The sequence below is a fragment of the Podarcis raffonei genome, chromosome 2 (genome assembly GCF_027172205.1).
Source record: "Podarcis raffonei isolate rPodRaf1 chromosome 2, rPodRaf1.pri, whole genome shotgun sequence".
In the NCBI taxonomy this organism is placed as follows: domain Eukaryota; kingdom Metazoa; phylum Chordata; class Lepidosauria; order Squamata; family Lacertidae; genus Podarcis; species Podarcis raffonei.
This window is the reverse complement of record NC_070603.1, coordinates 24,424,481-24,436,898: the sequence shown is the minus strand read 5'-3', so window position 1 is coordinate 24,436,898 and position 12,418 is coordinate 24,424,481. Positions and strand designations below refer to the sequence as shown.

At 40.0% G+C, this 12,418-nt stretch overlaps 1 protein-coding gene across 6 annotated transcripts in view; it reads right to left on the bottom strand.

The window, feature by feature from the left end:
• CEP112 (centrosomal protein 112) overlaps positions 1–12,418 on the bottom strand; it is a 217,310-nt gene that overhangs the window by 104,390 nt on the left and 100,502 nt on the right. For all 6 annotated transcript variants that reach the window (XM_053375363.1, XM_053375358.1, XM_053375361.1 and 3 more), the window contains one exon: positions 9,373–9,555. In XM_053375363.1, the coding sequence (XP_053231338.1) occupies positions 9,373–9,555 (183 nt within the window). The remainder of the gene's footprint in view (positions 1–9,372; positions 9,556–12,418) is intronic.

The following is a 12,418-nucleotide window of genomic DNA, read 5'->3' as shown; positions in this document are numbered from 1 at the left end:
AGCAGCTAGTGCTTGGGCGCCTTTGAATGTACATGCAGCAAGTACCCCTGGGAATGATGAGACTTGAGGGCATTCTATGGCTCTTGGGGAACTTTACGGGAGTCAAAATATGGCTGCCCTCTGTTTACATCCTGTTGCTCCTAGGGGAACTTGTTGTATGTGTATTCAAAGCATGAGATGGCAGGCAGCAGGGGGAGAATCGAGGCAACATACAATCTTCAGACGACCTTCTAAATACTTTTTATAAAAGTGTGTTTCCAGGCAGATTTTTAAACATTTCCCATTAAAAACCCACCTGGAAACAGAATGGGATAGCCTTGGCCACATCCTCTCTGAGACCTGGGACAGACCAACTGTAAAGGATCTGCCCAACCCCATAAAAAAATTAACAAGGAAAAAATGGGAGGGAGGAGTTAAAGAAAAAAAACACCCCATCAACACACACTGATAATACAGCAAGTCCCTCTTAATTTAAACATATAGATATTAGCCTTCCAAATGTCCAGAGAGGTATCCACATTTGTGAGGGATATGTTCGAATGCAAAAAGGGCAGTGAGGTCTTCAGACCATGGCTTAATAGATGGTGCTTATCCTTCCAGGCTCAAAGTATAAGTCTCTTAGCAACCACAAGGACTCATAAAACACACTTTTGTTGTTTGCTAATCCCCACACTACAGGAATCTGATTTAAAAGCACATAAACATCAGCAAATATCAAGGATTTCACTAGCACAAAGTTGACACAGACAACAATGTCAGACCAAAGCAAATGTATCATTGGACATGCCCACATTCTATGTCTCAGACCTGTCCAACCCTAGTGATGGACTGTCCTCATCTGGTTCTTAATTTTTTGCCAGTGTTCCTAAGGCTGCATGCACACCATACATTTAAGGGACATGACTATCCCCCCTAAATCATGTGAACTGTAGTTTACCCTTCACATAGCTACATCACAGCACCCTTAACAAACTACAGTTCCCAGGATTCCTCGGGGGGTGTCATGTGCTTTAAACGTATAGAGTGTACACAGTGTTAGTATCTCTTGCTGGCTCCTGTTCAACATTATTTCTTCAGAGCTGGTATAGCAACCCAGGGCCCAGGTCTTGGTCCTGTCCTTGTTCAATGAAAGTGCACTGGGGAAAGGGGATTCATGCAGTATCATTTCAGCACAGGCTAGCAATACTGTATTGTACATGCCTGTATTTGGTCTTTCATTCTTGATGTCCAGTTTTACATTGCCATCTGGGCTGATAATATTTCAACATGGGTTGATCTCTGTAGATAGGCTAAAAAACCCCAACAACAACTAGTTGAAAATAGAGTTCCCATTCAAACTTCTTTTGCATGCTTTGTATCTCCATTGACACCACCCTGTTCTATGGCTATATATTATATCCACAATCTGGGCTTCAAACCTGATTCCTCTCCACCATGACTAAGAAAAACAACCTCCTTTTCACTAACCTTTCCTTCTTCCATTTTATCACCGTCTCTCTATCCAAAGCCATGCTGCCAGATAACCCACTTTGCCGTTCATATTTATCTTATCCATCAAAACATGTATTATCTTCTGCAGCACGGCTTTACAGAATCATATACATGCAAGACTTTCAAGTCTGTGCACACCCTAGAAATCTCCTTGTCACATTATGACTACTGTTAGAGGTCAGCGTCACCATCCTAAAGTTCCTGAGGCTAACAACCAATTTCGGCTCTGCAACCTCCAACCTTCTTTGGGAGCAACATCCACCTTTTTAATGATCCCTGGTTCTGAAAGCTTGCCCTCCTGTAAGAATGTAACTGGGAAACAGAGAACAGTAAGGTTTTTTAACAGATGGAGGTTGAATCCTGACAAGACAGAAGTACTGTTTTTGGGGGACAGGAGGCGGGCAGGTGTGGAGGATTCCCTGGTCCTGAATGGGGTAACCTGAAGGACCAGGTGCGCAGCCTGGGAGTTATTTTGGACTCACAGCTGTCCATGGAGGCACAGGTCAAATCTGTATCCAGGGCAGCTGTTTACCAGCTCCATCTGGTACGTAGGCTGAGACCCTATCTGCCTGCAGACTGTCTCGCCAGAGTGGTGCATGCTCTGGTTATCTCCCGCTTGGACTACTGCAATGCGCTCTACGTGGGGCTACCTTTGAAGGTGACCCGGAAACTACAACTAATCCAGAATGCGGCAGCTAGACTGGTGACTGGGAGCGGCTGCCGAGACCATATAACACCGGTCTTGAAAGACCTACATTGGCTCCCAGTACGTTTCTGAGCACAATTCAAAGTGTTGGTGCTGATCTTTAAAGCCCTAAACGGCCTCGGTCCAGTATATCTAAAGAAGCGTCTCCTCCCCCATCGTTCTGCCCGGACACTGAGGTCCAGCTCCGAGGGCCTTCTGGCGGTTCCCTCACTGCAAGAGGCCAAGTTACAGGGAACCAGGCAGAGGGCGTTCTCGGTAGTGGCGCCCGCCCTGTGGAACGCCCTCCCATCAGATGTCAAAGCGATAAACAACTACCTGACATTCAGAAGACATCTGAAGGCAGCCCTGTTCAGGGAAGTTTTTAATATGTGACATTTTAGTGTATTTTTCATCTTTGTTGGAAGCCGCCCAGAGTGGCTGGGGAAGCCCAGCCCAGCCAGATTTGTACCAGGGGTACAAATAAATTATTATTATTATTATTATTATTATTATTATTATTAATTTGGAAGTCAGAGGGCATCTTATATCTCATGTAAACCTACTGATCATTAAGGCCACAAACTTGCTTTCTGAAGCACAGAGTCCAGGAGTTCAATAGGTTCTGATTCAGAGTCCCCATAATAATTTTGCCCAGTGGGCAAGTTCAAGTACCTATATTGTTCCATGAGCTCAACAGTAGCACCACAGATTATCCCTAATTTGTGATTGGAAGTTGCCATTTCACTCTATTGTATTTCTGCCAAGAGCCAGAGGGGGCTAAGCAGGAGGGTGCAAGGACAGAGAGGCTTCCTGTAGACTTGGAAAAGTGCAAAGGGCACTATAGGAAAACTCTAGAAGCACCTATCTAGGGAACAAGTACTAAAGTAAAAATGAACTGTCTTCTCAGATACTTGTATAACAAGGCTAATACAGAATATCAGTATCCAAAGAAAAGGTTAAGGGGAAAGCTAAGCAGAGTCTGCTCCCTTGGCTAGCTGGACAACTGGGCTTCAATGGGAATGGGCTTTCCCAAGTTTGGCATTTCAGAATTCAACAGAATGTTGGCCTTCTTTTGGATCAACCTAGAGAAAACACCCACAGCTGACTGGTAAATAAGCTCCAACACATGGAATAAAATAAAGTATTATGGCTGATTAAGAATACTATGAAACTTGAAAGCTTGCATATTACAACAGATACAAAAATTGGTCTAATGAGATTTTGTTTCACCTATTCTTTGTTGCCTGTCCTTTGGGATCAACTGTGCAGCGAGAAATAAGAAAACATTTTAGCACTTGAGAAAACCAACCACTCAGAATCATATTCACAAATTTTTTTTTGAATTTTCAACATCTTTTAAGCAACTTAAGAATTAATGGATCTATAAAGCGAATAATTCTCCAGACCTGAGGCAGAGATTTTGGATTACCATAATGCCCACACTTAATATTTGAATCTTAAGTTACCTAGTAATAGTTTGCTGTGGCTGTTCCGCCCACTTGACCCAGAGGAGGAGATTCAGTGAGTTTAGTTTCACCTTTCAAGAAGCTCAGCTTAGCATTACATATGAGACAAACTCTACTCAATTTCACAAGCCAGTTTTAAGCCAGGAGTTATGAAAGCGGTTTATCAAACTAGCCAGAGTTCTTTTTAATCTAGGATTCCTGGTTTCTACTTAATGCGAAGCTGAAATTCTTTAAAAGTGAAAATAGACTTGACAGAAGTCCTTCTCCAGGCCACATGGAGGTGTAGGACGTGCAGAAGCCGAGTGTTTTGCTCAAGCTCCTTGAGGCTAGTCTCTGAAACACTAAACTATGATTTAGCATCACATGCAAACCAGCCTTGTGTGTGTTGCATGGATTATGAAGAGAAAAACAGCAATGGAAGAAAGAAGACGAGAGTGGGAACGTGTCTATTTTACAAATTTATACTGGTCCCATCCCACTTTAACACTCACAGCTCCCTCCCCAATTATTGGAGCTGTGATTTGATGAGAATGCTAAAAATACTGTTGGAGATCTCTACCCACCCCTTCCTATAAGTCTTAGATTCTCTAGGAAGAACAAATGACTTAGACCTAGATCTCTGCAGAGTAGAAATGCCCTGAGTGAAACAGAACGAAGAGAAAACAGGAACATATACATTTTAAAAACAATTAAACAAGGTCCCATGTTGCAGGCTATGGTCAGGAAATGGATGTGAAAAACTGAAGGTGGCTGCAAGGCCCAATGAAAGCTTTACTAATAAAATCTGCATCCTAATTCATCAGTGTGGCCAAGACTGAAAAACAAACTCCTGTGTGTGTGTCCCAGACATAATTGTAGCTTTTATTTCATATGCATAAAAGTGAACAGATATCATAGCTGTCCTAACAATGAGGATCACAGCAAATGCAAACTGACAGCATCTTCAGTGAATGGATAAATATCTGAAATTCTTGTCTACTGACTAAAGCAGAATGTGCAATGTGGTAACCAAAGTCACTAACAGCTCTGTGGCAACATTCAGACGTAATGCTAAACCATGGTTTGGCATTACAAAAAATGAGTCTAGCCTCTGCTGCACCATTTCTCCTCCTCTGGCCTAGTCACAAGGAAGAAATTGGAAGGATGTGCTTTAATTGCAGTTTAGCATGTCACCTGAGTTTTGCATTCTGGTTAATCTTAACTATGGCTACTGAAAACGAGTTAGATGCATAAACTATGGTTGAAAGCCAAGTTGCTTCCACAAACCATAGCTATGATTTTCAAGTTTGCATGGTTCACATGACAAGACAACAGAAAAACAGAAAGGGGTAAATAAAAAAAACTGAAGTGAAAGCTTTGCGTCTCCTCACCACAACTGTACCAGAGGGCAAGGGGCATGCTTGCAAGCCAAGGGGAGCCTCATATGCATGTCTCTGTTGGTCTCTCTGTTGTCTTTGACTTCAGGAAAAGGCATACCCCTCACCCACAAGCCTTCTAAGTAAGAAACAAGTAGCAAGATTTCATGGGGTTGTTTCTTAATAAAAACTGAAATTACCATAGATCAAGATTAAAACTAGCTTTTCAAATAAATAGTGATAAAAAGAGGGCAAGAGCTACACCCCAAATGGACTACCACCCTGATTGTTTAAGAACCCATTAAGCAGCAAACAGGTGGCAGAAGTGAATTTTAAAGATAGAGTAAGGAATGGAAGAAAAATGTAGCAAAGAACAGTGAAGCTTAAGAGAAACCAAGTAGGAAAATATACAACAGGAAAAGGGTGACAGGAAAGAAGATAGGCAAATAGAGTAAACTAACAAGAACAGAATGCAAGGAAGGCTATAAACACTATTTCATCAAGCTCAGTTCTCTCATTTTATGAAAGTTTTGAAAGTATTCCAAACTAATAAAGCTATTATTTTAATTCATCTTGAAACTTGAATATATATATATAGAGAGAGAGAGAGGGAGATAGAATTTATCCTTTTACCTTATGGGATGGAAACTGTTCCGGGACAAGTGGACAGTATATCAACTTTTTAACTACTAATCCTCTGTGACATTACTGGTGCTCTATTTATTGCTGAAACATTTATGAGTGGAAGAAAATGGCAGGGCAGCACATTGTAACAGAAAATGGGAGAAAAGGTTTCATTTTTGGTGCCCATTTTACAACAGAACAAAGTAATGTGATTTCTCTGAAGTTCATTCCTTTCTTCTTTGTCCAAAGGTCAAACAGCCAAGGAATAAGGATTAAGAAGATACAACTATGAAGCAGATGTGAACAGTTCACTCCTTGAAGTGGCAAGAATATGTGTCATGTGCTTGGGAAAAGGTGACAACTGGATCAAGAAAGAGTGTGATGGTGAAACTGATACATTTGCTGGCAGCTAGGTAAAAATTGGTTATAAGGCAATGGAGTCTTTTTTAGAAAAGAGAGCACCAATCTTTTCTTTTAGAAAGATGTCTATTTTTAAAGGTTATGGTTTTTAGAAGTCACAATTTGAGTACTTTTCATTGGTTATTAAAATAACTCCAAAGATGGAAATATAATGCACACATTTATTCTCAGTCTCTATCTGTACTGCATTTTTTTTAAAAAAATTAATTGTTTTATAATGTGAATGTTTGCTGCCCTGGGCCCCTTTGGGAGGATAGAAATTACACAGTGTGTGTGTGTGTGTGTGTGTGTGTGTGTGTGTGTGTGTGTAAATAAAGTTCATAGTATTTTTGCACATAAGCAAGTGTTAGCATAGTGAGTTAAAACTGAGTTTAATAAAAACATTTACTCCCAAATGTCAAAGTAAGGAGGCTATTTAACCTCAATGGAATTACTGACCTGCAAAGAATGCCAGTGAAGGATTATTGCCAAGTGCAAAAACCCTAAAGATATGCTCTTGGATGTCAAGGTGACCATCCCCTTAAGAGATTAGCTGATGTTGCCAAATGTTATCACCCAACAAGAGATAAAAGGTTAGACATATGTTTATAGTGATGAGAAAATGAAATTCAAATGGTATATGAAAAGGAAAATGAAAACAAACAATTGTTGATCGGCCACATAAAAGTGATATTCGTTCTAATCAAGAAAATTCAGTTTGAGTTAACAATTCGTTGAAAACTGGACATATGCAACATTTTGATATAATTGTGGGGACATTAACTAGTATTAACAAATATTCATACAAGTTTCACATTCTTGAGTTGCAAACCAATTTGAATGTATCTTATATTAATAATGTCTATAATATCTTGTTTATTTCAGTAGTTAATTTAAGTCTTCAGCAGTACATTGCAAGAGTGTAAACCTTTCTAGTGACTCTTCAAAATGCTCCTCTCTTCAGAACTTTGTGAAACTTTTCCGTCAATATGGAGGGTTAAAAAACACGCATCCACTTATACTTACAGCAGAAGAGTCATGGAAAATGCTTCCATAGCCGTAACGGCAAACAACCAAACTATGGATCATTCAGGTTTTTCAGAAAAAGTAAAATATGTTTATCTGACGAATAATGATTACAAGGATATGAAGAAGCTAGCTCAACAAAATGGCTTCCACTATGTTGTTGAGGGAATGGGGGTGTGAAGTCACACTGTACAAACATGGTTCATGTAAAACTTGCACCTTATAATGAGGGTCACCCTTTTTCATATATACTGATTTCCTAGACACACATTGCTATTGCTTTGTTAATGTCACTATCTAAATCGCTTTAGCAGATGGCAGTAAAACACATCACTAAATACCACTTGTATGAAAAGCCAAGTGTAAATAGAATATTTTATCAGTAACATCACTACCGTTTATCAGTTTGATCCAACAGGATTGGTCCTTCATCCCCCCCCAAAAAAAAATTCCTAATAAAAGTAATAGTCATCAGATAGCATTTTGAAACAAGTGGCCTAGTCGTGAACAAGTACATTCCTCTTATTGAACTGTCATGATAGTTACGCTGAAATAATAGTAAAAATAATAAACATGGAATTTAATCATTTCAATAGAAAAACAACCAATTTTGAAAGCTTATTAGGGATTGCTTAATCTTTAATATATACCAGAACCATCAGGAAGCATACAAGCGCAAGGGATAATTTAGAGCGCTACTAAAATAATACTGTATATATGAAATAAATATTTCTAAAAATATCATTGCCAACCGCTACCATGAATTGAACTCATTAGGCAGTACATTCAAGCTGATTAGTAAAGATGAAACAGCTTCAACAGTGACAACTCAAAAGTCATATCCCTGCCTGGTACAATCCAGCAACATTCGGCATAGATAATTTTCTGTCAATGGAACTGAACAATTAAATAAGTCCCAATGATTACAACTGAACTTGGACTAAATGCTTAAGACCTACTGATTACAGTCAAACTTTTTGTGCATTGCATCCACTGCAAATATCCAACTAGCAGGAAAAGCACTGGTTCCAATAATTCTAATATATTAACGTATTTATTAAAATGTATAATGGTCTAGATGCACCCCATACTCATAATTTGTAAAAGATATTACTTTCATGAGGCAAAATAATAAAGTAAGCTGTTAATTTTGCTTAGATATGGACCAATGCAATAGTTAAGATTTTACAATGAACGGCGCCAACACGGCCATCATGTTCCACCCAGAATGGGGGAAGAAATACAAAACGCGAAAACTATATGGCAGTTAACCCACAGAAACAAAGAAGCCCATTTCTGTATAAAATTATCCAAGCTATTCTAATGCAGATAGATAGATATAGATAGATACACATATCACATCACTATACATGCTTTCAAGTTATTGTCTTTACTTCAGGCTTTCAGAGCACATATATTCTTGATAATAAACTACGCCTATATACTTGCATGATAAATGCAAACACCACACAATGAACTAAAATGATTTGTTTCAAACGGAACAATTAATAAAGATAATTTTCCATGCTGACAGTCCACATTTCATCCATAAGTTTGAAGAGTCAAATGCTACCACAGCTGGAGGTTATTCTGCCAAATGGCTTCCAACAGTGACCATAGAACCGGGAAGTGTGAATATATGTATGTATTCATGTATGTGTATGCGTGTGTGTGTGCTCATTTGTGTGATTACATATAATATATATCAGTTTTTTAGACATTCACACATAGGGTTATATACATGGGGGGGTGGAGACATACCTAATGAAAACTCCAAATTCAAAGCGTTTCAACTGTTCATCAGGTGAACTCAAGTCAATCATATTCAAAAAAATATTTTAAAAAATACCCAAAACATTAAGAAATCAAATGGAAACTTAAGCACAAGCTATTTGCAGGCTGCCTGCGGCGAAAAACTAAAACAAAAAAGTCCATACGAATAACTCAGATATGTTGAAAATAGATTTGTCCGAAGGGGGGGAGGGGGTTATTGTAGATAAAGTGGGAGGGAGGAAATACCTCCCCGCTTAAGTCCATCATGAAAGAAAATGAGACAAGATTATAAATAAGAGGCCAAGTTATTGCACACCATGGGATTCTTAATCTGGCTACCTGTGGTTTTTGCAGTTAAAGCCTTTTTTCTGCAGCGGCAGGGGGAGGGAGCGGTAGAAGGAAAAAGGGAGAAAATTTTGTGTTTATATGCCAGTTTTGCAAGTGATCAAAAGCGTGCATTAACCACCAAACTGGAAAAACATAAAATTATTATTATTGTTGTTGTTAGTATTATTTAAAAGCCTATGACTTTCGAAATGCTATTGATTATTACCTGTACATCTCGCTTCCTGCATTCTTGGGTTTTATTGTCGTACTCTGTCATGGCAGCCCGAAGCTGTTTTTCCAGTTTCTCAATTTGCCGTTCATGTTCTCGGACCAGGCAATCCTTTTCTGTGTTATTCTGCTGGAATAGGTGCGTCTTCTCCTGTTCATGCTCCAGCTTCAGCTCTACTATCTGATTGGACAATGGAGAGTACAGTTCATCAATAGAACATCCCTGTCGTCATGACAACTCATCTTACAGCTTAATTTCCCACCCTCCACAATTTCAAGTTCACTTTATTATTATTATTATTATTATTATTATTATTATTATTTTTACGTCATCCTTACCTCAAATTACCTTTGTCTTTATTTTTAAAATAAAAATAAAAAACACAATCGGAGCAATTTTGTTAAGCGTGACAGCTAAACAAATACGGCACATCTTGAAACGCAATGTACTTGTATGGATGTCAGAATGTGTGTGTGGTTTTTAAAAAATTTTTTTAAAAACCACCAAAAAAATCCCACGCCATTGTCGCATTCTGTATACGTTTCCCCAAGTATCCTGCTGTTGACATCCAGCAGCGACGCAGATTAAAAATGGTTAAATCAGCCTCTTCTGCTCTTCATGCTTGCACACAAAAGCATCGGTAAATCTGTTAAAATATTTTGCTATGATTTCTCCAAAATAAAAGCCCAGCCCATCTAGGCGACTGTACATATATTATTTTCGTTAAAGAGAAATATATATACGCACACAAACACACACACATTAAACAAGAGCTCTATTATTCCGCTGTCAGCTACGGTACACCAACATAAACAGATGTATGTGTTTCAGGAGGGAACCTGCTGTGCTGCAAGCTTGCGCCATGATTTCATAAGAAGCATTCTATTCTCAGGAAGGATCCTTTCCCAGTCCACACCACACTGGATACGATGACCTTGGCCAGTCTTAGCCTCTCCCCGCTAGACTGAATGGCAGCCCGAGACCAAGGGCCTGGTTGCCGCAGCTTTGATACTAATCCTCCCAGGCTGTGCACAATGGCACCCTACCTGGCCTGCAAACTATAGCCAGCTAGGCTGCCTTTGAAGCAGGTGATGAATAGGGGACTGCAGGAAGCCAGCTTTCCTAGTGAACTCCAGGCCACACAGCTGCTAAGAACAGTCACTTGGATTTTTCTTCAGTTTTGGTGGATTTCAGGAGAAGAAAAAAAAGCACGTTATCGAGAATATGTTGGTTATAGTCAGCGTGAGAATCCCACTTCTTCCTCTTCTTCTTCAGAAAAGAAAGCAAACAGTAGGAGTCTGCTCAAAATCGATCTTGTTTGTGTGGGTAAAAGTGCGCAGGCACCTTATCTTAAAGCGATAGCATTCATTTTTTAAGTCGGCATTTTCTGCCACCGGCAGCTGCAAATGTGTCCTTGGAAATGGCTGTTATGTGCATTTGTAACACTGCAATTAAAAGATTCCCGCCCCCTGCCTATTGAGGGACTATGGGGAAATGGTTTTTTTTAATTATATTTTATTTCCAACCTCAGAAGGGAATCGTGTTGTGTTACACACTGTGCTTTACATCTTTTTGTACAGTTTAATAAAAACAAAGCATCGTAATTCTAATCCTGAAAAAGAAAGATACATTCAGCAGTGAGTTACCTGGAATTACGCATTAGTTAAAACCGGCTAATTTCGCCTGCCCTGCCTACATACTCACACATTTTTATCTAACACATCAAGGTCTGAATCCACTTATATGGAAGGAAGCTGCTTTGAGCAGAACAGGATGCGCTTCCATGCAAAATGAGCGCCGGAATCAAGACACACTGTTCCAAACTTCTAAAATGGCTCATAAATATTTGTCAAACTAAAATAAAACTGAAGCTCCTATCCATTCTTAAGGAAATCAGCCCTGAGTGCTCACTGGAAGGACAGATCCTGAAGCTGAAGCTCCAATACTTTGGCCGCCTCATGAGAAGAGAAGACTCCCTGGAAGACCCTGATGTTGGGAAAGATTGGGAACACAAGGAGAAGGGGACGGCAGAGGACGAGATGGTTGGACAGTGTTCTCGAAGCTACCAGCATGAGTTTGACCAAACTGCAGGAGGCAGTGGAAGACAGGAGTGTCTGGCGTGCTCTGGTCCATGGGGTCACAAGGAGTCGGACACGACTAAATGACAACACTAGAAAGACTTTCATGGAGACCACGGTTTTCCCTTTGCCAACTGATTTTCTGGTGGTCCACCCATGCTGCCCTTTCTAGTCCCCTTAAACCAGGGACAGCACTACCATAAGACAGAGTGAGGTTCCAGGTGGCAACATGCTAAGTAGGGGACAGAGCTGTGGGTGCCATGTGTTCTGACCTACTTCCTCTAAGCCAGCTTGTGCCATCTGTTGCAGTAGAGGACACTGTGCTGTCACCACTGTGAATGACCAGTCTGTAGTACAAGGACTGGGGAGAGGCGCCATCTTGCCATTTGCCTCAGGCCGCAAAATGGCTTGGGCGGCATTGCCTTGAACCCTTTCAGCTCATCAAAGAACTGTATGAAGTATCCCTACCTGTGAACTCTTAAATCAAAAAGAGAATAGTCAGAAAAGCACAAATATCAGTTTCTGTATCCTCTCTTTCCTATATGCTTGTTTTCACTATAACTAGCAGAATATCCATCATTATGATACTGTAAAAGGGAGTGTACAACAAAGAGGAAGTCCAAATATTTACAGAAACCCAGCGTGGTGCTTAGAGAGAAGAAACCCTGTATGCTTTGAGAAGAGACTCGTATGGTAAAGTGTAATGTTTTGTATTTGGTGACTAGTGTGGAGATTGAACCTAGCCACTACCCCTGGTGATCCAAATCCTTCATAGATGAAGCAGGGACACACTTGTACAAGTCTTCCAATTGTAGCCTGGTACAGTAACCATCTAGGGTTTCATTTCTTGGATACACTACAGTGGGATGGCAAACCTGGAATTGAGGGGTGATACATTTAAAGAGCTGGACCATAAAGAAGGCTGATCGCCGAAGAATTGATGCTTTTGAATTATGGTGCTGGAG